At 60.3% G+C, this 23912-nt stretch overlaps 1 protein-coding gene across 2 annotated transcripts in view; it reads left to right on the top strand.

Moving 5' to 3' along the window:
• Positions 1–304: 304 nt before the first annotated feature.
• NKAIN1 (sodium/potassium transporting ATPase interacting 1) overlaps positions 305–23912 on the top strand; it is a 32606-nt gene continuing 8998 nt past the window's right edge. For both annotated transcript variants that reach the window (XM_069036022.1, XM_069036021.1), the window contains exons 1-3: positions 305–358; positions 22531–22668; positions 23027–23107. In XM_069036022.1, the coding sequence (XP_068892123.1) occupies positions 305–358; positions 22531–22668; positions 23027–23107 (273 nt within the window). The remainder of the gene's footprint in view (positions 359–22530; positions 22669–23026; positions 23108–23912) is intronic.

Here is a 23912-nt window from a genome sequence, read left to right as displayed (position 1 = left end):
CGGCTCCGCGCCGGGCCGGGCCGGGGATGGGCGGCCAGGGCTGCGCGGCCCCGCGGCCCCCGCGCCGCCCGAGCGGGCTGTAGCGGGGCGGGGGGCGGAGGGAGAAGGGGGCGATGCCCCGCGCCGAGCTCAGCCCGCCGCTGTGCTGAGCCGGCGGGGCTGGCCGGAGGCTGGAGAGCAGAACATGGTGCTGGAGCCCCCCGTGACGCTCCCCGGGTGGCCAAAGGGCGGCTGGTGAGGAGCTGGAGCGCGGCGGAGAAGCGAGGCCACGGTGAGGGAGCCCCGAGGATCCGGCTGGGGAGCCATGGGGAGATGCAACGGGCGATGCACGCTGGTGGGATTCTGCTGCCTGCAGCTGGTAAGGCTCATCGGCATGCCGGGGGTGCTTTGTGCGAGATGCTGCCTGTCACCGCTCCCCACGCCGCCTCGGCGGTGACCTTGTGTTGGGACCAGCTCGGGGATGCCTCACCATCACCCAAAAAAAACCCACAGAAAAGGAAAAATGCTGATCTAAAAGATAGGCAGTGCCACCCTCATCTCCTGCCTCAAGCCAGCGCTGCCCGGGGAGATGGATGGGGACCGGTTCCCTGCGCTGTCAGTGCCCGAGGTTGTGTCTCCAGCAGGTGTGAGCTTTGTTCCCAACTGCAATCTCTTCCCTCCGAGTTCACTCCCGCCCGCGGTTTCCCATTCTGGTGACTCCACGGATGTGTCTCGGGGTGCTGGTCCCCTGAGTCGGGGCGAGAGGGAAACTTGGAGCCGCTGCCAGCACTTTGGAAACTCTCCCGCTCCTGAGCGGGACCCACCTGCCCGCGGCGTGGGGGACACCGGCAAGGAGAAAGGAGAGGGTTGATTTTAACGGGGTTGTCGGGTTTCGTGACGATTCGGTGCCGCGCTTGCCGCCGCCCGCGAATCAATCTTCATCAGGCTCTGCCAGAGGAGCCGGCGAAGGGAGCGCGGGGGGGATCCGGGGGGGTTCTGCTCAAACCAGCGCCGGCGAGGTTGCGATTAATTATCCCGGCAGGGTGGTGCGTTAATGGAGAATCAGCAGCCTCCAACTTGCCCCCGCGGCCGTGCCGGGCTCGTCACGGCGAGGAGAGCAGGGACGGACTGCTGAAATCTGTGGGGTCAGCTCGTGGTGTCCCCGGGGACAGGGGGTGATGGATGGATGGACGCAGCGGTGGAAACGGGCTCCAGAGCCCTCTGGAGATGATGGTGGCATCCTGCTGACAGGCACTTTCTTCCCAGCTCTTGCTCATTCTTCATCCCTCGCAAGGCAGCGGTGGGGAGGGGTCCCCACTTGTGGATGGGAGGGACACGAGGGGGGTGGGGGAGCTCTGAAGGCAGTGCTCAGCCCTGGGCAGCAGAGGCACAGTGGAATCATTCCTAGGCTGAGGTCCCTCCATTCCCGGGAATGGCCTCTGTGTCCCCAGCTGTCCCCTGGGTTGGCTCTGTGAAGTCCCGCTTGGCGTTTCGCTCCCCTCATTCAGGATCAATCCAACGAGGTTCTCCGGGTGTGCAGGAGTTTCCTGGCTTTTGGTCACATCCCTTTTTAGCACTCAGCTCCCAGCCAGGTTTGTTGGTGATTATTCCCCGAGATATCCCAGATCCGGGAGATTTTAATCTGTTAATTTTGGGGGAGCGCTGAATTGGTGCGAGCTCCCGGGCTGGGAGAGCAGCTCCTGCTCACACCCAACGAAACTTTGTGCTGATAATCGGGGTCAGGCTGTCCCCGCCCCCCTCACCCCATGTCCTGCTTCTGTTGGCATCCCCAAAGGCTCAGCTCCAATCCCTTAGCAGGGACCTTTCCACCCCAGGCTCATCCCCTCTCATCCTTTGGGAGGTTCTCCAAAGCTTCTTCCTGGCTTTGGAGGCAGCAGCTTCCACCCCACCAGCCATGGGGGGATGCCCCCGACCCTCAGCTTCTCATCCCAGAGTGAGGGGTCTGGGTGCCCACCCACAGCCCTGTGCTGAGCCAGCCCCTGGAGACAGGAGGTGGCAGTGCCACCCAGGTGTCCCCTGGGGTGACCAAGGCCACCCTGAGGTGACACGGCACCTGGACCAGGCAGAGCTGAGGTTTGGGATGGATCCGTAGGGAGTGGGGATGATTCCTCACCCCATCCCCGCTCCCCTCCTCTGCTTCACCCCAAATGGGGTGCGCCCAGTCACGGGGCTGGGGTTGTACTGGTGTGTGGGGCTGCCTGGAAGGCCATGCCCCGTGGCTGCAGGACCAACTCGTGCCAAGATGGGGCTGCCCAGGGGTGGCACCGGTTTGCTGGGCCCCCTCCCGGCCAGCCTGGGCCTCGGTGTCCCTTAAACAGCAGCGTGATGACATCCAGCCCTCCCTGGGGTGATGCCACCATCCCTCTCTGGTCCTCACTGCCCGGCCCAGGCTCCTTCCCGTGGCTCCCCGTGTGTCACCATCACCCCACAGACACCTTCCCGTGGCTCCCTGTGTGTCACCATCACCCCACAGACACCTTCCCATGGCTCCCTGTGTGTCACCATCACCCCACAGACACCTTCCCGTGGCTCCCTGTGTGTCACCGTCACCCCGTGGTCACTTTTCACACTCCAGTTGGCTTCCCAGTATTTGTAACCTGGTCCCTTGTCCCCCTGGTTCCGGGGATGCTCTGGAGGCTCCAGGCCCTGGGTGCTGCTGGCACCCACTGAGCACAAGGTCCCTGATCAGAGGGGCCCTGCAGAGCCCTGCCCGCTCCACCCCACACCTGAACCAGCTTGGCAAACTGGTTTTTGGGCCATGGCACCACAGGGAGCTGCTTTGGAGCTCCAAATCCTCCAAGCTCCTTCACCCCTGGCGAGGCCACGCTGCGAGTGCTGGGTGACCCCAGTCCTGGGGACAAGCAGCACCCACCGGATTTTGCCTCCATTTATGGTTTTTCCCTGGAAAAATCCTCTTACCAAACACCCACTGGCCCTGCCCCGCCTCGGGAGGGGCCACCAGCAGATATTCATGATAACAAGGTGGGATGAAATCAAAACTCCGGGGTTTTGCTGGTTGTTCCCACCACCTGGGAGACCCAAACCTGTCCCTGTGAGCCGGTGTTGTCGGATTCACTTTTTCCATGTGGGAAGTGGGAGCTGCTGAGGGGGGGTGGGTGGAACAGGGACCCGAGGTGACGCTGCCCTGCTCGGGCACGGGGGTGTGGGAGCCACAAGGCACAACATTTGTAAACTCTGCAGCCTGGTGGCGTTGGGACTGCTGTGCTGCTGCCCGGGGCTGTGCCAGCCTTGGTGGCAGTGATAGGGGACATTGGGACATCGGGATATCGGGATATCGGGATATCGGGACATCGGGACATGCGCTGCTGGCAGCCGAGGTCAGGCCGGATTTGTCCAGCTGCTGTCCCACGTCCCGCGGCCACCCCGCTCCGTGCCCCGGGGCCGCGCTCAGGCGCTGGTGCAGGATGGTTTCCCTCGAGCTGGCTCCTTCTCCATCCCCAGCCGGCGATCCCACTGCCCCTCCTGTGGGGCGGCTGGGGCCGCGAGGCCGCTCGGCCCCGCAGCTGGGTGGGGACAGGGACGCTCCGCGCTCCCGCCTCCGCCTGGCACAGCCGGGAGCCGCTTCCAACCGGGGTCTCGTTCCCTTCTTTGTTTCTCTCGTTCTCCTTTAATTGGCTGGAGAAGCAGAGCTGGGTTGGCACCTCCCGCCTGCCGGAGCCTGCCAGGCTGGCGGGGTGCGGTGCGGGGCCGTGCGGTGACATGCGGGGACATGCGGGGACACGCGGTGCCACGCGGTGCCACGCCAAGCCGGCAGTGGCAGCCCCGCTCCCTGCAGGGTTGGGGCGCAGCAGAGCGGCCGCGGGTCCATCCCAGCTTCTCCCCGGGCCGTGGGGTCTGCACGGGGCACCGGGACCCTCTGGAATGTGACCCCCGGCTCCAGTCCTGGAGAAGGAGCTCAGGAGTTGGGCTTAAGGAGGGATGAAGGGAGAGGATGGTCCTTCATCCCCAGCCCTGTGCGACATCCCTGTGCGACAGCGCGACCCCTCGGGGCTCCGTGGCCCTCCCGTCCCCTTCTGTTCTCCCTTCCTGCTCTGATTTCCCTGGATTCGGCCGCCACCGGGAGCACCGGTGGGAACCACCCGCCTCCTCCCTGCCGGCATCTTTTGTCCTCGCACGGCTCCGGGTGCTCAGCGCGGGGATGGCCCGGGGACCGCGGGGCCGGGGCTGCCCCCGGCCGCATCCCCCCCGCCGGGAGAGGGGAAAGGAGCCCGGGCTGAACTCGGGATGGAGGTTTTCAATTACACAATTAAATGCACAATTAGGTGTAATTACCAGCGCTCGGAAGGTGCGACTGTTCATAATGGGCTTGTAATCTACTGCCGCCGCTGTTTGTACTGCTCCGCTCCGCTCCCTAATGATTATGGAAAGCTTTCCCATTTGCATGGTTGCCATGGAAATGGGGGGCTGGCAGGAGCGCGGGGAGGGCGAGGGGAGCCCCTCGCTGCCCTGAGCCCCCCCCGCTCCCCCACATCCCCTCCCCGTGGGGTGGGAATGATGGGTGTGGTGACACCTGGGGTTCTGTGGGGTCATGGAGGGATGAGGATCCTCCAGGGGTGACCAGTGACGAGGATCCAGCGCCGGCCCCAAGGTGGGAGCTGCGTTTTAAAAGCCTGAAAAGCCCCACCCCACCTCATCACCTCCCCGGGCGATCCCTCCGAGAGCCCAGCAGGGACCGAGGGCGTGGGTGGCCGTGGGTGGCCGTGGAGAAGCATCAGCCAGCCCAGACCTCCGCGTGGATGAGCATCCTCCGGCACATCCACATTCCAGGCAGGGCTGTAAAGGTTTATTGACGCGTGTTTGGGAAGGCAGAGCCTCGCAGCTCGCAATTAAAACCGCGATTAAAGTGCCGTACGTCTAAATTTGCAGGACCAGCTAATGTGCACCCAGGAGGATTAACGAGGCCGCCTGAAGAACTCCCTAAATCATTCATGGCGGTTCTTAACAGAGCTGGGAGCGAGGGGGACCGGAAAATAAATGTCTCAGAGGGCTGGGTTGGAGAGAAGATAAAGAGGATGAGGCTGAAACCAGGCTGGCCCGACAGCGGAGCCGTCAGAGCCCGGGAAGCAAAGGTTGATGTGAGCAGCAAAGCCTGAAGCAGGTGGGCTCATGGAGAGCTGGGGAAATGAGTCTTGTCCAGCCAAACCTGGCTCTTGTTTCTTGCTGAGCTCGCAGGGTTGGCTGCTGGAAGGGGCTGAGCTGCCCCAGCAATGTCTGGATGCTGATAAGGAATTTGATTTAATCCCAGGTGGCTTCTGCTGGGAAAAAAATTAGCGCTATAAAAAATCAATGGTGCTTGTTTCAGGACTCGGCAGAAAGAGAAGGAATGAAATCATCGCTGGAGGAAAGGTGTGGGATGAGGGGATGGTGGTGAGCAGAGCCCCCCTGGAAGTGCATCCCTGCCAGCCCATGGGGCAGGTGCGTGGCCCTTCCCAAAATCCATTGGCAAGCCATTGGGAGGGGGCTGGGAAGAGGAATCTGAGGATGGGAGATGTGGCAAAAGAGCCTCTTGAGAGGCTGATCTGAGGGAAGATCACAGAACCCTGCAATGGTTTGGGTTGGAAGGACCTTCAGATTATCCAGCTCCACCCAGGGACACCTCCCACTGTGCCAGGCTGCTCCAGCCCCAATGTCCAGCCTGGCCTTGGGCACTGCCAGGGATCCAGGGGCAGCCCCAGCTGCTCTGGCAATTCCATGCCAGCCCCTGCCCACCCTGCCAGGGAACAATTCCTGCCCAAGATCCCATCAAATCCTTCCTCGTTTAATTTAAAGCCTTCCCACCCTTGAAGATGGGGAGGTGGAAGAGATTCCCGGCACCAACAGCCCTTAATGCAGGAGAAATAAGGCAAAACGAGTGAGTTTGGGGAGAAAAGTGGCTTTTCAGCCCTGAAGGTGATTAACCACAGCCAGAAATTAACTCTGGGTAGTGGTGGCCTCTCCCTGCTGCCTTTGGCCAGCGCTTCCCCCAGGCCTGGGGCCGTGTTTGGAAGCTGAGGACCTCAGGGACATCCCCACCGCGGTGACAGTGGCGGCGTTCAGGGGGTGCTGAGTGCCCTGGGCTGTGTATCCCAGCAAAGAGGTTGGGTTTGCTGAGGGAATTCGCCGCTGGAGGATCCGTGAACACCTCGGGAACTCCTCATGGTGCTGTTTATCGGCAGGCTCCGAGCCCGGGGAATGCTCTCCCTGCCCGAGGCACCGATGGCTCTCAGCACTTCTTCCCTTTGCAGCGCCTCTCTTGGCTCCTCTCTCCTCGGTTCCTCCCGAGGGAAACCCCAGGGAAGGCCTGGAGGGGCTGAATAATTGAGCAGGGAGGGTTTGGAGCTCAACCAGTTCAAAACTCGCTGTGGAGGGATTCAGTTCCCAAAGGGAAACCCCACATCCCTCCCCGGGACTTGGACCCGGCTTTGGGCTCCCAGCCCTGCCCCCACAGATGTCGGCACAGCTGGGTTGGGTGCGTGGGAGGATGCTGGGAGCGGCTTCCAGGACACCCTCCCAGGCTCGTGCCCGTTCCCAGGGCTGGCAAAGGCTTTGTGTCCCACTGCCCCTCACCCCGGGAATGGGATCCTGCTGGCATCGCCTCTCCCGCCGGGCTGGGGAGCCCTCGGGGTGCTGCAGCCATCGCCTGGGGATGGCACATCCTCAGGGAAAGGGGCAGGGATAGAAAACCCACAAATCCCTCACGTCCTGGATGTCCTGACAGCCCCTCCAGCGCCGGCTGCGGGATGCAGGTGATTGTGAATCCATCACTGCAGCGCCTGGACGAGCCGAGTGCCGGCGGGTGGGAACCTTCCCACCCCTCACCCCACTGCTCCAGGCTCTATCCCCATCCCTCATCCTCCTGGGATGCCTCGGGATATCCCTGCCCCCTGGAACGCCCTGGGATGTCCCTGTCCCCCTCGCAGTGTGGAACTGGGAGCAGTTTGGCTGGAACTGATGAAGCGCTGGGGTTGAGTGGGGAGGGAACACCATTCCCAGACCCTGGGGGATGCTTGGAGCAGCTCGGGCTGGTTCCCCTGGCACTGATATTTTTCTCCCCTCCCTTCTGAAAGCAGCTGCTTATTTCAATTCCCAAAGTATGGATGTAAGGAGGTGGAAAACTGGGAAGGCAAAGCAGGCAGAGAGCGGCCCCGGCTGTGTTTAAACAGGACATAAAACCCTGAGAGGTTTTTAATAGGATTAATAACAGCTCCCATGTGCTTGGGGGGAAATTGGCTCTCACTGCAGCAGAAGGAGATTTTGGGGGGGGGGGGGGGAAACAATGGCCCAAGTGCTGCTTGGGAGCAGTGGGACAGGATGTGTCCCCCTCTGTCCCCATGGGGTCACATCATTTAATAGGCACTTTTCCAGCTGGGATGGAGGTGGTTCCCCATTCACCATCAGGGATCCTGCAGGGAGCAGGGGGCTCAGCACATCCCAACAATTCCAGAGGTTCAGGAAGCAGGAGCTGGGAGGGAGGGAGGGATGCAGGAGGGCACAGGATGGGTTTGGGGTATCCAGGGGGATCCCTGAGCTGGGGGCTGCCTGCAGGATATGGTGGGCTCAGGTTGGGAATCACCCAAAGGGGATTTCCCACCTTCCCACAGGGGGTGAAATCCCGGTGCCACCTCCTGGTGCTGTCCTGGGGACCTGAGGGAGGTGGTGCTGATTGTCCTCGGGTACCCAGGGGCTGGCGGTGACAATGACACTGCAAAGCCACCGGCGCTGGCTGTGTCCTGTCACCCTGGTCATCCTCACTGCCGTCACACGCAGGGGTCACAGCCACACTCAGGGTCACAGCCACACTCAGGGGTCACAGCTGTGCTGTCACACTCAGGGTCACAGCCACACTTGGGGTCACAGCTGTGCTGTCACACTCAGGGTCACAGCCACACTCAGGGTCACAGCTGTGCTGTCACACTCAGGGGTCACAGCCACACTCGGGGTCACAGCTGTGCTGTCACACTCGGGGTTCACAGCCACGCTCGGGGTCACAGCTGTGCTGTCACACTCAGGGTCACAGCCACACTCGAGGTCACAGCTCTGCTGTCACACTCACAGGACACAGCCACACTCAGGGTCATAGCTGTGCTGTCACACTCAGGGGTCACAGCCACACTCGGGGTCACAGCTGTGCTGTCACACTCGGGGTTCACAGCCACACTCAGGGTCACAGCTCTGCTGTCACACTCAGGGTCACAGCCACACTCGGGGTCACAGCTCTGCTGTCACACTCAGGGGTCACAGCCACACTCGGGGCTGCTCTGTTGCTGGCCTCTCAGGCTAATTATCTTGATTAGGGCTAATTAGCACTCTGGGGCATTCCGGTCTCTTGCCATGGCCAGATCGATAGCGAGGCCCTTTCCCAGGATGTGTGTCCTGGGAACACCGGGAATGCGGCACCGGGGGGCGGAGAGGAGCCGGAGCAGGGCGGCTTTGCTTCCCCGGGCCTCGTGCCGGGGCAGGAAAACGTGGAACCTTTGGTGGGTGGGATTTGGGAAGCCAAAGGGCTGCGGGTGGCCTCGGTGACTGCCCCAGTGCGGGAACTGGGGCTGCAGGGAGCTGTGGGAATGTCCCTGGAACGGTGCCACTCCCCCGGGCACACTCGTGCCACCCCGCAGGGACTCCCAGGTACAGACCGCGAGTGGGAAATGGCCCAGGGGGAGGAGGAAGCTCAGGGTGGGAGCTGAGGGTGCCTGGGGTGGGAGCGCTGGAGTGGAGGGTGCGGGGTTCTTGGGATGCTGAAACTGCCGGGAGCCCCAGGGAAAACCTGCCCGTGCTCTAATTCCGTGCGGGAACGGCTCGGATTAATGGTGGTGCTCAGCCACCGCCGGCAAGTGTCACGCTGCGAGTCCTTGTCCCGTCCTCCCGGGCTCTGTCCCCGCCTTTCCACCCCACTGCATCTCAGGAGAGGTGACAGCCGCGGCTGTGGCGTCCAGCCGGGACCCCCCCCCCGCCTTGATTTGTGTCCCCCAGCCCCGGGAAGGGACCCGGGTCCCCCCCCGTGGTTGCAGCAGCCGGGCCCGGGGTCCCGGCTTTGCACAAACCCTTTGCGGGCTCAGATTTGGGTTTTCTCTGCTTTTCGCTGCCCTGCTTTGGCTCAGGAACGAGCCCTGTCCCTCTCACCCACCCTGGGGACACCTGGCGTCTCCATCTGTGCCTGCGGGACCCCCTCAGCTCCTGTCCCCTGCTGTCCCCTCCTCTGCTGCCACTTCCAGCCCGTCTCCGGCCGCTTGCCAGCTCCCCTCGGCAGCTGCCGGCACTCTCAGGCGAATCCGTCCTTCCCTGGCCCTTTTCCGCAGCATCTGGCACCGTTTTCCCTCGGCTCGGGGAGCGGGGACGCAGCCAGGGCCCTGTGACGGGCGTGGGGTGGCACCGGGCTGGCACCGAGTCCCCGTGGCCGTGTGGGGACCGCTGGCGTGGTGGCTGCGGGGGTGGTCACAGGGCAGCTGGGGGGCCTGAGGTGGCCCCGGGGGATGGCACCGGAGGGTGGCACCTGTGTGTGGGCGGTGGCATCCCAGGGCCATTGAGTGGGCAATGGGCAACCCCCGGGCCGTGGGTGGCACGGCCAGGCTGGGGTGGGGACGATGCTGCGGGGTTGGGACCAGGCGGGGGGGGGGTTCCCCAGGGGCTGGGGGTCCCCGTGCCCAGCCTGGCTGTGCCTCAGTCCCCTCCAGCTCCCGGCTCTGCCGCTGCCTGTGGTCACCCTGTGCTCCTGGGGGACACCCGGGATGTCCCCCATCCCCCCGGGAGGGACCAGGGCAGAGTCTGGAGCAATGGGAATTTCAGGATCAGAGTTTTATTCCCTGTTTTGTTCCCTCCTGGGAATCTGCCTCGTGGGTCCCCCAAGAATCCCATTCAGCAGCACAGCCTGGTGCTGCTGTGACCAATAAACACCACTGGTTATCAGAATTTTATTTCTATATTTTTAATCTCCTTTTTCCCCTGGAGCTCAGCAGTTGTGTGCTGATGGCCTGTGGAGGGGTGCAGGGCCCCCAGTCCCTTCCAGTGTGGGGGTGAGGACATCCCTGTCCCATTCCCAACCCCTCCTTGGGCTGCATCCCACCCGGATTTCAGCCCCTCCCAGGGCTGCTGCCCCCGAGCCCAGCCTGGGTCTGATCCTGGGTCTGATCCTGGTCCAGCACCACGGGGAGCTGAGGGTCTCTGGAGAATTTGGTGTGAATTTGGAGTGTCTGTCTGGGACTCTTTGGTGTCAGGAGCCATGTTTAGGGACACCCTCACTCACTGGGGGCTGGTTTGTGCCCCATTAGGTGCAGGTCCTCTCCATCACCTATCCAGGACACGGGTGCTGCCCCCCAACTTTGGCACCCCCAGGCCCCAAACCCTCCCCTCTTTTGGGTGCACCCACAGCGAGAATGAGGATTTCCACCTCAAAATGTGGGGGGAAGTCCCAGCCCAGCAGCACCCACAGCCTGGGCACATTTGGGGGTCCCCAACATTTTGGGGTTCTCCGGTGGGTCCTGCCATGGGAAATGGTGCTCTGGGCTCTCCCCATGTCCCCCTGCCCCATCCTCTCCTCCATGAGGGGGATGCCGACCCCACTAATGACCCCAACCTCGCTAACGACCCCATCCCCCACCTCGCAGCAGCCCCAGGCCCTAATTATTTTCAATCCAACGCCCTCCCCCGCAGGAGGAGCTGCGCGGCGGCGGGGTCGGGGTCCCGCGGGGCGGTGGCACTTCCCAGACAAAGCAAACCCGGCCCTAACAAAGGGCCTTGAATTATACATGGGGCGAGGGCTCGGCAATTAGCGGCGCCCTCGTTAGCGGGGTCGCGGGTGGGGTCGGTGTCCCCCACCCTGCAGGGCAGGGGAGGGAGCAGGGAACACGTGGGGAGCTCCAGAGCCCCATTTCCCATGGCTGGGGACCCCACAGAGGGACCCCAAGGAGTGGTGGGAGCATCGCTCCCGTGTCCTCGGCACAGCGGGTCCCACATGGGGAGCGTCCCCAGCCCTTGGCGCTGCTGGGTTGGGTTTTCCCTAAATATTTTCATGTGGAAAACCTCATCCCTCCCGTGGGTGCATCCGTAGGGGGGATGGGGTGGGGCAGCACCCGACACCCAGCAGGCGCAGCCTTCCCGCCTGCTTACGCTGGAAAAAGCAATTTTGGGGGGAAAATCCCAGTTTCCCCGGTGTGCGGCTGGCCCTGACGCCAGGGGGACGGGCTCACAGCCCTGCTGGATGTAGGGGACTGCTGCAGGGTTCGGGATGTCGCCTGTCGCGACACCCCGGTGTCGCATCTTGTCATTAAGGGATCCGTCGGAGCGGAGCGGGAGGGCCCGGGGTGGATCCAGCCCTGGGAGCTGCTCATCCACCGCCCACACCCCACAAAGGGGCTGGAAACCCCCAGCCCCAAAACCCCTCCTGCAGGCGGTGGGGGTGAAGGGAGGGTGAAGCAATTAATAAAAGCAATTTTTACGGCTGGTTAAGGAGTCTCTAATGAGCTCCCGAGCGCGGCGGCTGCCGGAGGCTGCGGTTAATGACGCACCGGGGGCCACGGCACGCGGCCGGCACGTCCCCCCCGGGATTAACGGGAAAGGGATCGGTGGGAGCTGCAGCAAAGGGATCAGTGGGATCTGCAGCAAAGGGATTGCTGGGATCAAGAGCAGAGGGACCATTGGGATCCACAGCAGAGGGATGATTGGGATTGATAGCAGAGGGATCATTGGGATCAGCAGCAGAGGGATCATTGGGACTCGCAGCAGAGGGATCAGGGAATCGATGGCAGAGGGATCAGTGGGATCAATGGCAGCAGAGGGATCAGTGGGATCGATAGCAGAGGGATCATTGGATTCAGCAGCAGAGGGATCATTGGGATCAGCAGCAGAGGGATCATTGGGATCGATGGCAGAGGGATCATTGGGATCAGCAGCAGAGGGATCAGGGAATCGATGCCAGAGGGATCATTGGGACTCACAGCAGAGGGATCAGGGAATCGATGGCAGAGGGATCAGTGGGATTGATAGCAAAGGGATCAGTGGGATCGATAGCAGAGGGATCATCGGGATCAGCAGCAGAGGGATCATTGGGATCAGCAGCAGAGGGATCATCGGGATCAATAGCAGAGGGATCATTGGGATCAGCAGCAGAGGGATCAGTGGGATCAGCAGCAGAGGGATCATTGGGATCAATAGCAGAGGGATCATTGGGATCAGCAGCAGAGGGATCAGTGGGATCAGCAGCAGAGGGATCAGTGGGATCGATGGCAGAGGGATCATTGGGATCGATAGCAGAGGGATCAGTGGATTCAGCAGCAGACGGATCATTGGGATCGATAGCAGAGGGATCAGTGGGATCAGCGGCAGAGGGATCATTGGGACCCACAGCAGAGGGATCAGTGGGATCGATAGCAGAGGGATCATTGGGATCAGCAGCAGAGGGATCATTGGATTCAGCAGCAGAGGGATCATTGGATTCAGCAGCAGAGGGGTCATTGGGATCAGCAGCAGAGGGATCATTGGGATCGATAGCAGAGGGATCATTGGGATCAGCAGCAGAGGGATCATTGGATTCAGCAGCAGAGGGATCATTGGATTCAGCAGCAGAGGGGTCACTGGGATCAGCAGCAGAGGGATCATTGGGATCGATAGCAGAGGGATCATTGGGACCCACAGCAGAGGGATCAGTGGGATCGATAGCAGAGGGATCATTGGGATCAGCAGCAGAGGGATCATCGGGATCAATGGCAGAGGGATCATTGGGATCAGCAGCAGAGGGATCATTGGGATCAGCAGCAGCGGCTCCTTCGCTGAAGGAGTCTCTCAAATATTCCGCTTTTATTGGGATCCCTCTGGGTGCCTCTCCAGCTCCCGTAGTTTGGAGTGCTGGGGTGCGGGTGGATGGGTGATGGGAATGGTTGGGTGCTCTGATCCCACAGGATCCAGCCGGGATCACAGCCCCATTGCCAGGGCACAGCGGCTCCACCCCCACCCCTGGAGGCGGTGACGGGGATGGGGACGGCGGATTTTAGGGGAAAGGTTGGTGGGATTGTTATTGGATTCCTCAATGGATACTGAGCAGCACAAATGGTGTCCTGGACCCCAAAATGCCCAAAAAGCGTCTCGAGGGCTCGGGGAACATCCGAGCCCCTTCCGTGCCGCTCACCGCTCCCAGCCCCCGATCCTTTTATGTGCAGCCGTGGGAATTTCTATCCCTGCCTCGCACACCCTTGGGTGCACCCAGCATCTTCCCCTCGCAGGCTGCTCATCCAGCCGGGGGGAGACTCCCAAGCCCTCCAGGTTGGAGAAATAAGAATAAATCTCCAATTCTCCAAGAAATTCTCACCCTTGGGGTGTTGCTCCCAAATTTAAGCCCAAGATCCCCCCTGTTTAAGACCCAAATCCTCCAAATCTAAACCAAAGATCTCCCATATTTAAGCCCTACATCACTCAAATTTAAGCCCAAGATTTCCCAATTTAAGCCCAAGGTTTCCCAAATTTAAGCTCAAGATCTCCCAAATTTAAGCTCAAGATCTCACAAATTTAGGCACTAAATCCACCAGATCCAAGAACAAGATCTCCAAATTCCAGCCCCAAACGCCCCAAGATTTCCCAAATTTAAGCCCAAGATTTCCCAAATTTAAGCTCAAGATCTCCCAAATTTAGGCACAAAATCCACCAGATCCAAGACCAAGATCTCCAAATTCCAGCCCCAAACGCCCCAAGATTTCCCAAATTTAAGCCCAAGGTTTCCCAAATTTAAGCTCAAGATCTCCCAAATTTAGGCACAAAATCCACCAGATCCAAGACCAAGATCCCCAAATTCCAGCCCCAAACGCCCCAAGATTTCCCAAATTTAAGCCCAAGGTTTCCCAAATTTAAGCTCAAGATCTCCCAAATTTAGGCACAAAATCCACCAGATCCAAGACCAAGATCCCCAAATTCCAGCCCCAAACGCCCCAAGATTCAAGCACCAGGGATGGGAGCGGGCAGTGGGGGCTGCTGCCCCTCACCCGGATCCGTGGGTGCCCGTGCGTTGTGGAATTACCCCGAGGAGAGGGAAATCCACCGGGGTTATCCCACAAATCCCTTTTGTGCCGGCAGCTCCATCCTCGCCGGGCGGCCGAATCCCTCAGCCCTGCGTGCTTTTATCCCGGGTTTTAACGCTTAAAAACGGGATAAATGGGAAGAAAACACCCCCACCCGCCGGGCTGGGTGGGTGCACGTGGGGACCACCTCCAGATATCCCCTTCATCCCTCCAGGATGTGGGAGCGTCCCTTCCTCCTCCAAAACAATCCCAGGAAAATCAATATTTTGGGAGCCGTTTCGCCTCCCCACCGGCTGCCGCCGGCTGCTCCTTTCGCAGGGATTATTTTTGCTCCCCGGCTCATTAACGGGGTTGTTACCAGGCAGATTTCCTCACCCGAGCTTCTCCTTCCCAGCCCGCGGGCCGTGGGAGGAGGGAATGCCGGTTTCCATAGCGATGCGCTTGGCTTTAATCAGGGTTTCTTCCCTGGGAGAATTGATTACGGAAAGTGTCACTAAATAAGTCGGTAAATTGGATTTTTTTTGGTGTGTGTATATATATATATATATATATAATATATTCATTTTTTACCTCCCTTCTATCGGATTGTATTAACGGGGTCTTTGAGGCGTCGGTTGAGGTTTGGGGAAAAATACCTCTGGCTTCTCCCGGATGTCGGGATAAAGAAGGGAACCGGGAGAATTAGCATGGAAATTGCCTGCGGCTTAATCCTTGTGCTCCGCGGGCTGCTGGGGGCAACCCCTCCGGGATCCCTCCTGTCCCATCCTGGTGGGCTTTGGCAAATTTTTGGAGCAGGTTGTCCCATTCCTTTGCTTTTCCGTGCCCGTTCCCCTTCCATGGCCAGCCCTAGGCTTTGCCTGTGTCTCATTCCCAGGATTTGGGATTTAGGGAGTCAGGCTCCCCACATCTCTTCTGGTTTCCCATCTTGTTCCCTCTGTCTGTGCACCGCCCCAAATCTAAACCCAAAATTCCCCCAAATTTAGACTCAAGATCCCCCAAATTTAAGCCCAAGATCTCCCAAATTTCAGCACTGAATCCCCCAAATTTAAACCCAAGATTTCCCAAATTTAAGCACTGAATCCCCCAAATTTAAACCCAAAATCTCCCAAATTTAAGCACTGAATCCCCCAAATTTAAGCACTGAATCCCCCAAATTTAAACCCAAAATCTCCCAAATTTAAGCACTGAATCCCCCCAAATCTAAGCCCCAAATCCACCAGATCTAAGACCAAGATCCCCAAATTCAAACCCTAACCCTTCCAGATTTCAGCACAAGCTCTCCCAAATCTTAGACAAAGATCCCCAAATTAAGCCCCAGCTCCCCCAGACCTAAGCAAACCATTCCGCAAATTTAAGCCCAAAACCTCCCAGATTTAAGCCCAAATTTCCTCAGACCTAGGCCCAAGATCTCCCAGGTTTAAGCCCACATTTCATCCCCAAACCTACAGATTAAAGCCCAAGACCCCCCAGGTTTAAGCCCTGAGCGATTCCCCATTTGCTTGTGGGGCTTTTTGGGGATTTTTCCTTCATTTTAATGAAGGCTGCACCTCTCAGTGGCTTCTGCTGGGAGTCTCCAATGGGATGCGCAACCGAGGTCCTGGATGAATCCCGATTTTCCTTACCTGGCTGTTGGTTTGGAGGCAGATCTCCCCAGGAATGAGAAACACTTCCAAGGGATCCGTGTTGGAGCGGGACAGGGATTTGTTTGCTGTGGGGTGGGATGGGATGGGATTGGGATGGGTGGATAGATGGGATGAATGGGATGGGATGAGATGGGATTGGGATGAATGGGATTGGGAATGGATGGGTGGGGTGGGATACAATGGGACAGGATGGCTGGGATGGGATGGGATGGGATGGGATGGGATGGGATGGGATGGGATGGGATGGGATGGGATGGGATGAGTGGGATGGGATCAAGTGGGATGGGATGGATGGATGGGGTGGGATGGATGGCTCCCATAGGACAGCAGGCCCTCTGGCCACCCCAGAGATCCTGGCCCTGCTCCCACGGGTCCGGAGCAGTTCCCAGCCCGGTGTCCTCGAGGCACGGCCTTTCCCCCGGGCTGGAGCTTCCCCCCACCCTGCCGTGCCTCAGTTTCCCTGTGAGACCTGCTCCGATGGAGCTGCTGCCCCTGGCCAGGAGAGCAGATGCTCCTGGTGCGGCGTGGAGCAGGAATCAGCCCGTTTTCCACGGAAACTGAGGCACAGCAGGGCAGGATCACCACCTCAGCCTCACTGGAACGCCGGGTCCCGCTGTGGTCACAGCCCCGTGCCTCAGTTTCCCCTCTGGGCTGTCCCCGGTGCACATTCCCCTCTCCGGGGACACTCCTGGCCCCCTCCTCACCCCTTCCCACAAGTGCCACCACCCCGTGTCCCCCCCCCAGCGCATCCAAGGTCGCTGCAAGGTGAGCACAAAGCCGGCGTTAGCGGGATCCTCCCTCCTGCTCCATCCCGGGGGGACGGAGGATTCCCCGCGGGGATGCATCGCCGGGGGACGCGGGAGGGCATCGCCGTGCCGGCCAGGCTGGGATTGAGCTGCTTCGATCGCCTCGGCTTTCCCTCGGCGTGGAAAAGTTTCCTGGCTGGGAGGCAGGAGGGGGAAAGGGATCTCAGGGCAGCGTTTATGGGATGGTGCCAACAGGGGCTGGGGGGCTGGGTCAGAGCCCGGTCAATGCAGTGTTGCATCAGAGCTGAGGGATGTGGTGTTCTGGCAGAGGTTAATCAGTTGGACTCCTGGGCAAATCGGGAATTTGTGGTGTTTTCAGGGAAAAAAAATTCCTATTGAAATTCCCGGGGGTCTTTATGGGGGCGTCAGAGCTGTCAGGGGCCAAATGCACCCAAACCCCACAGTCTGGGAGCTGACAGAGCTCAGGGCCTTGTTTTTGGGGTGGAAATGAGGAGGAGCTTCCTCCTGGGGTGAGAATCAGCGGGAGGTGGTGATGGAGCGTCCCCGCTCCTTGTGGGAGCACCAAATTCCCTGGATTTCAGCGTTCCCAGCATCTCAGGGCACCGGGAAGGTTTTGGGGGAGTGTCTCAGTGCTGTGCCTCAGTTTCCCTTCCCTGTGATGGAGCCAGAACGGGAGGAGCCGGGTTTGATCTGCTCCATTTAGGGGAAATTAAAATTAGAATAGAATAGAATAGAATAGAATAGAATAGAATAGAATAGAATAGAATAGAATAGAATAGAATAGAATAGGAGTAGAATAAAATAAGATAAAATAAAAATAATAAAAATTTAAAATAAAATAAAAAATAATAACAATTTAAAATAAAATAAAATTAAAATAATAAAATTTATTGCCATTAGCCACCCCAAGGCTGCATTTCCCAGCCCTCCCTGATGGGATGGGTGGAGCCGGGAGCACGGATGTGGGATCAGGGCTTGGAAGGCACCCAAGGGTGACACCCCGGGTGGGGCTGCCCCCAGGGCTGCATCCCATGGAGCAGATTTCCATCGGGATCCCGGGGTGCAGCATCCAGACAGGCGCATCCAGCCGGGGCTGCGTTCCCATGGCAACGCCGCCGGATGCGGGGAAATTAAATAAATAAACCTGGGAAAGGGGTGGGGGGATAAAATGAGAGAGGGGAGGGAAAGCCGTGGGACGGGCGGGGGGTGCTGGGGGGCCCAGGGACCCCGCACACCCCAAGCGTCCCCAGTGCCACATCCCGACCCCAGGGAGCTGGGATGCTCCAGCCACGCCGTGGGAGCTCCGGTCAAGGGGGTTCAAAGGGGCCGTGCAGCCACCAGGAGCCCCCCAAAACCGGCGGCATCCACAAGGGATGGCCCCAGCTGGGGAAGGACCCGGTTTGTGCCTCTTTCACCCCAATTTTTGCTCCTGCACTGGGGCCTCTTCTCAGCTTGGGGCCGCATCCTGCTCATCCCCGCGCGATGCTGGAGAGGGATTGAGGCCCCGGCGCCTTTAATTTCTCTCCGTCTGCGATTTTGTGGAGGTTTTTGCAGATGGAAGTAGGTCAGGAACTTGTTTCCAAGTCATTAAATGAAGTCCCTGGGTTCGCAGCGCTGTTTGCGCCTCCTCAACAGCCGCGCTCTCCTCTCCTTGAAATCGCAGCCGATTCCCCTTCCTGGGCGGGGGCTGCGCGACGGAGCCGCTTCCCGCGGTCCCTGCTCCCCCCCCCCGAGCAAGGGAGGGCGTTGGCAGAGCCCAAATCAGCCAAAATACCTTAAACTGCCTCAAAAAGAGAGGTTGGGGGAGGGAGGGGGCCTGCAAGGGGGTCGGGGTGGGGATGTGGGATCCTGGAGCGCCTCTGGGGTGCGGCCGTCCCTGAGGCTGGGCCGGGATGTGGCCGGAGCTCCCGGGATGCTCCATCAGCCCCGCGGCTTTGGAGAACATTCCTTATGGAGAACATTCCTTATGGATCGGGCATCCTGCTGCCCAGCCGGACACTGCCCTGGGGGTTTTCTCCCTCAACACAAACATTTTTTGGGGCCAAAACTCCCAGAAATGGGAGGGGGGGAGGTCAGGGACGGGGCGAGCGATGCTCTCGCAGCACCCTCGGACGCGGCCCGCGGGGAATCAGAGCGGCCAAATCTCTTCAAAACGCAGCGAAATGAAAAGTTAAATCCCCGGCGAGCCTCGGGCATATGGTGTGCGGGAGGAAATCAGCCGGCTGCAGGATAATGACCCATCGGGGGGTCAGGGAGCCCTGCCCGGAGGGGAGGGAGGGAGGGAGCTCAGAGCTCAGCCCGAGGTGCAGATGCTGCTGCGGGGATGAAGAGCAGCGGGTAGCCGGGAGCGGCATCCTGCCTGTCCCAGGATCCTGTCCGGTGCCAGCTCCAGGATCCTGACTGTCCCAGGAAGAGAGAGAAGGCTCCAGGGAGAGCTCCGAGCCCCTTGCAGGGCCTAAAGGGGCTCCAGGAGAGCTGCAGAGGGACTGGGGCCAAGGGATTCAGGGCCAGGAGCCAGGGAATGGCTTCCCAGTGCCAGAGGGCAGGGCTGGGTGGGATCTGGGGCAGGAATTGTTCCCTGGCAGGGTGGGCAGGGGCTGGCATGGAATTGCCAGAGCAGCTGGGGCTGCCCCTGGATCCCTGGCAGTGCCCAAGGCCAGGCTGGACATTGGGGCTGGGAGCAGCCTGGCACAGTGGGAGGTGTCCCTGCCCATGGAATGGGATGGGCTTCAAAGGTCCCTCCAACCCAAACCATCCTGGGATTCTCTGGTTCCAGAAGAAGGAGTGGGAGCTGCTGGGCAGGAAAGTTCCTGGTTTCCGAGGCTCTGGGATGTCCATCCAGCGCTCCCCACCTCGGCTGCAGTAGGATTTCCGACCTCGGTTTGTCCGCTGTGCTGGGGAAGGTGCTCCCTGGTGTCCGTGCGATCCTCCCGGCACAGCCAGAGCGGGATCCAGTTCTCCTCATGGGGATTAAGGACTGGGAAAACTTGGAGTGATGGGATGGGTCTGAAAGGTGAAGGTGCCATAATCAATTCAGGGACAGGAGAGCTCCTCCCCACTTGAACTTGGTGCCAGCACCCTGGAAAAATCCCATTTTCCTCCAGCTCTGCCTTCCTGGTGCCGCCTCCCCGAGCCCGGGCTGAGCCCCCAGCTCCTGTCCCCAGGAGTGTCCCCTCCTGGCACTGTCCTCCCCTCACCCAGCGGGGCAGCCCGGCCGCTCCTGCTTCGCTCTCCCGGGGAAAACACAAATCCTGGCAGGCAGCGCGTGGGGACGAGCGGGACCGCCCCCAGCTGATGGATGCGAACTTTCGGGGCCGATCGATGAACTCGAGAGTGTTTAATTAAGAGGGAGCCCTAAAACTCGTTGTATTGATCAGCCGCGGGTTCATCTTAATTAGCAGCGGGACGGCGTTTGCATCCCGGCTCCAGAGCCCCGGGAGCAGCGGGCGGAGCAGCCGCCGGAGCTGGGAGGGGACGGCGGGCTGGGAATGGGGCTGGGGGTGCTGTGAGCAGCGGGAATTCCCATTCCAGGAGCAGGGCTGGGAATGGGGCTGGGGGTGCTGTGAGCAGCGGGAATTCCCATTCCAGGAGCAGGGCTGGGAATGGGGCTGGGGGTGCTGTGAGCAGCGGGAATTCCCATTCCAGGAGCAGGGCTGGGAATGGGGCCGGGGGTGCTGTGAGCAGCGGGAATTCCCATTCCAGGAGCAGGGCTGGGAATGGGGCTGGGGGTGCTGTGAGCAGTGGGAATTCCCATTCCAGGAGCAGGGCTGGGAATGGGGCTGGGGGTGCTGTGAGCAGCGGGAATTCCCATTCCAGGAGCAGGGCAGCCCGGGAAGGATGCTCTGAGCTCCACAAAACAATTTCGGGGGTTGGATGCTGCTGGGACGTTTCCTGGGGAGCCGCGCTCGGGGTGGGCCCCGCAGCCAGGGCCGCTGTCACCGAAGGGCCGGGGGTGGCTGCTCGCAGAGCCGGCGCTCCTGAAGGTCCCTCCCAGGGATATTTTATCCCCGCAGGATCGGGGACGATGCTCCGGGGGTTGGAGCAGCCTGAGGAGCAGCACTGAGTTGACAGCGCTCGCTCAGCCCCGCAATTCCCTGCGCAGGATCACCAAACCTGGACCCTCCCGCTGGAGGTCGTGCCTCAGTTTCCCCCCTCATGAAACACGCAGGGCTGGCCTTGGGAAGCTCTTGGGGTGCCCTTGTGGTGCCCTTGGCAGGCGGTGAGAGCCGGGCAGCTGCAGCCACGCTGCCTTTGTGCCGTCTCTGTTTGTCCCTTACCCTGAAGCTGCATCCCACGAGGATGGGAAAACCGAGATCTGCTCTTCCCACGGAGGGAAAAAGCTGGAATAATGCACCCACGGAGCAGCGCTGGACCAGCCCGGGGGGCTCCAGCAGAGCTCTCCGGGGTAATTAGCAGCCCCTGCTCATCCACGGGTGTTTATCCCTAATTTTGCCTCTCTTTGGGATGAAGAAGGGTTTGGGTTTGGTTCAAGCAGGCTCTTCCCAGCTCCTCCTTTTTCACTCCATCCCAGCTGGACAGGCTGGGATTAAGGAGCCACCCGGATGCAATCCCATCACTCCAGCTCCACGGGATGCCCTCAGAGGCTCTCCCCAGCCCCATCCCTCAGCTTGGAGCATCCCTGGACCCCAAAGCTCCCATCCAGCTCCCGCTAAGCAGCGCTGCCGACAGCCCCCAGATGGATGAGTGGCCATAAAACCCCGAGCGCCGCGCTCCCTGTATCATCTATTATTTACATCCCTCAATTCGGGAGATTTACAGCCCGGCTGTGAGTATTTCCAGAGGCTGTTTCCTCGCAGAGTTTAAATAGCAGGGAAGTGAATTAAGTTTCGGTGCAAACACCCCACAGATCCGGGGGCTGCCGCTCCATGGATTTGCATCTCCGTTGATTGAAATCAGGGTCCTGCTGGCACCGATCCAGCGGATCCCATCCCAGGGAGAGGGTAGGGAATGGGATATCGCAGTGGTGGGGTGGAGCTGGGCTGAAATAGGTGTGGATTAGAGCTCTCACGAGGGAAATTCCATGAGTATTTGGGGTTTCATGGGTGGGGAAATGGCTGGTGGGAAAAACTCAGGCAAGGCCTTTCCCCACCTCATTAATTCCCCCCTGCAATTAGGACTCATTAAATCTGACTGGGACACTGCCTGGGACCCCCACGGGTGCTCCCCTGATTCCAGATCCCTCTGGGAGCTGCTGCTGAATGGAGGGAGGGTGCAAAGCCCATTTTTCCTGTGGCTTTCAGGATAAACTTCCCCTTTTTCAGGCAGGAAACTGAGGAACGGTGCTCTGGGAAGGACTGGGGAGCCTGCAGCTCTCAGGGTGAATCTGGGGCACCTCAAAGAGTGACAGGACAGGGCTGGGTAAAACAAATGGGAAGAAATTTGGGGTTTCCAGGCTGCTGCCGGCCTGTCCCTGCACCTTGTGGTGTCCCAGCACCCTCGAGTTCCCTAAAACTTCCTTAAAAATTCTCTAGAAAACCACGGCCTCATCCAAAATCTCAGTTTTTTAACTTAAACCCACCATGGAAGGTTCTGGCGCTCCCACCTCGCCTTTGCTCTCCCCTTCCTTGGAGCTAATCCCGTAATTAAGAGTAATCGAGCCCGAGCCGGCAGCGAGCGGAGCCATCAATAAGTTCTGGGATCAGGGATGGATCCCACCCCTGCCGGCCCTGCCGGGGTGATTTATCCGCCTGCAGCACGGCCTCGTTTGTGGATTACAAATGATAACGGCGATCAGAGCCCGGCGGATCCGCAGAGTCGGCGAGGAAGGGCAGGGAATCAAAATACCGGGAGCTGGAGGCTCTTCCCGTGGCGAATCATCCTCCGGGATGGGTTTTCAGCCGCGCCTGAGCCCTGAGGTGACGGGGAAACTGAGGCACGGAGGGTGACAAGCTGACATCTCCTTGCATTCCCCTTTTAGCTCCGAATGTCCCGAACAGCGCCTCGCCCGCCGGCCGATGCATCACGCGGACATTCCAGCCTGTTGCAACCCATTTTCCATGGAATTCCCAGGAATTTCCAGCTGCTCCTTGCCTTCAGCGCCCCGGGAGCCGCCGCGGTGCCCGGCCCTGATCGCTGCTCCCCTCCCCTGCTCTGTTCCAGGTCGCGGCGCTGGAGAGGCAGATCTTTGATTTCCTGGGGTACCAGTGGGCCCCCATCCTGGCGAACTTTTTACACATCATGGCCGTGATTTTGGGAATTTTTGGGACGATCCAGTACAGATCCAGATACCTCATGATGGTAGGTAGCGCCCTGCGGGTGCAGCAGCGTCGCTGCCGGGGGTGGCTCAGCCCCAGGTCCCCTCCTGTATCCCCGGGAACAGAGCAGCTGGGGCTGCCCCTGGATCCCTGGCAGAGCCCAAGGCCAGGCTGGACATTGGGGCTGGAGCAGCCTGGCACAGTGGGAGGTGTCCCTGCCCATGGCAGGGGTGGCACTGGGTGGGCTTTAAGGTCCCTTTCTCCCCAAACCATGCTGTGAGCTTGTGATTCCATGATCCAACCCCGGATCCCAGCGGGATGCAGCGGGCGGGGCGGGGCCGGAGCGGAGCCGGAGCGGGGCCGGAGCGGGGTGTCCGTGCCTGACCGGTCTCCTCTCGCAGTACGCCGTGTGGTTGGTGCTGTGGGTCGGCTGGAACGCCTTCATCATCTGCTTCTACCTGGAGGTCGGGCGCTTGTCACAGGTAACGCCCCCTCCTCCCTCCTCTTCCTCCCCGCATCCTCTTCCTCCTCCATCCTTCCATCCTTCCTGTCCCGTCCTCGCCCTCCTCCTCCTCCTTCCCTGCTCCACCGCTCTTCCCCAAAAGTGCCCCCCCAAGCCCGTGGGTGCCCCCAGCCCCGCAGCAAAGCGCCCACCCGGGTGCCGGGGGTGCCTCCTCGGAGCGCTGAATTCCCATGGGATGGGATGGGATGGGATGGGATGGGATGGGATGGGATGGGATGGGATGGGATGGACAGAGGGACAGTTCAGGCCGGGGTGGCAATGGGGCGGCCGTTTCCTAACCCCGAATTAATTCCCTTTATCTCCAGCGAGGGGATAAAGGAAAGGAGGAACACCGGGAACAGGGATGAGCAACGAGAGGAAAGTTTGGGGCAGAGTTTCTGGCAGGGATGGGGAGGGCTGTGGGTGGGAGGAGGAGACCCCCTGCCGCATATTCCAAATTTTCCGGGGTTTTCTGGGGCTCCCAGCCGCGGCTGGACAGCACTCCTGGCTTTGGGAAGTCACCCTGTGGCGATGGGGTGAGGGTGGGAGCGGGGCTGTGCCTCCACCACACCCTGGGCTGTTAAATTACAGCTTTTACACAAAAAAAAGAGCAAAACTTCCCGCAGGGATGGGGCAGCAGCGGGTGATTTGAGCACCCTCAGGCAGGGGCAGGGTCCCTCTGCCGAGCTGTGCATCCCAACCCCGCTCCGAGGCTGCCGGGACACCCCAGAGGGCTGGGACAGCCAGCTCCGCTCTCTGCGCTGCCCCAAGCAGGGAACAGCCCT

The sequence above is a fragment of the Aphelocoma coerulescens genome, chromosome 23 (genome assembly GCF_041296385.1).
Source record: "Aphelocoma coerulescens isolate FSJ_1873_10779 chromosome 23, UR_Acoe_1.0, whole genome shotgun sequence".
Taxonomy (NCBI): Eukaryota; Metazoa; Chordata; class Aves; order Passeriformes; family Corvidae; genus Aphelocoma; species Aphelocoma coerulescens.
The sequence above is the reverse complement of the archived record's forward strand: the minus strand, read 5'-3'. Positions and strand labels throughout refer to the sequence as shown.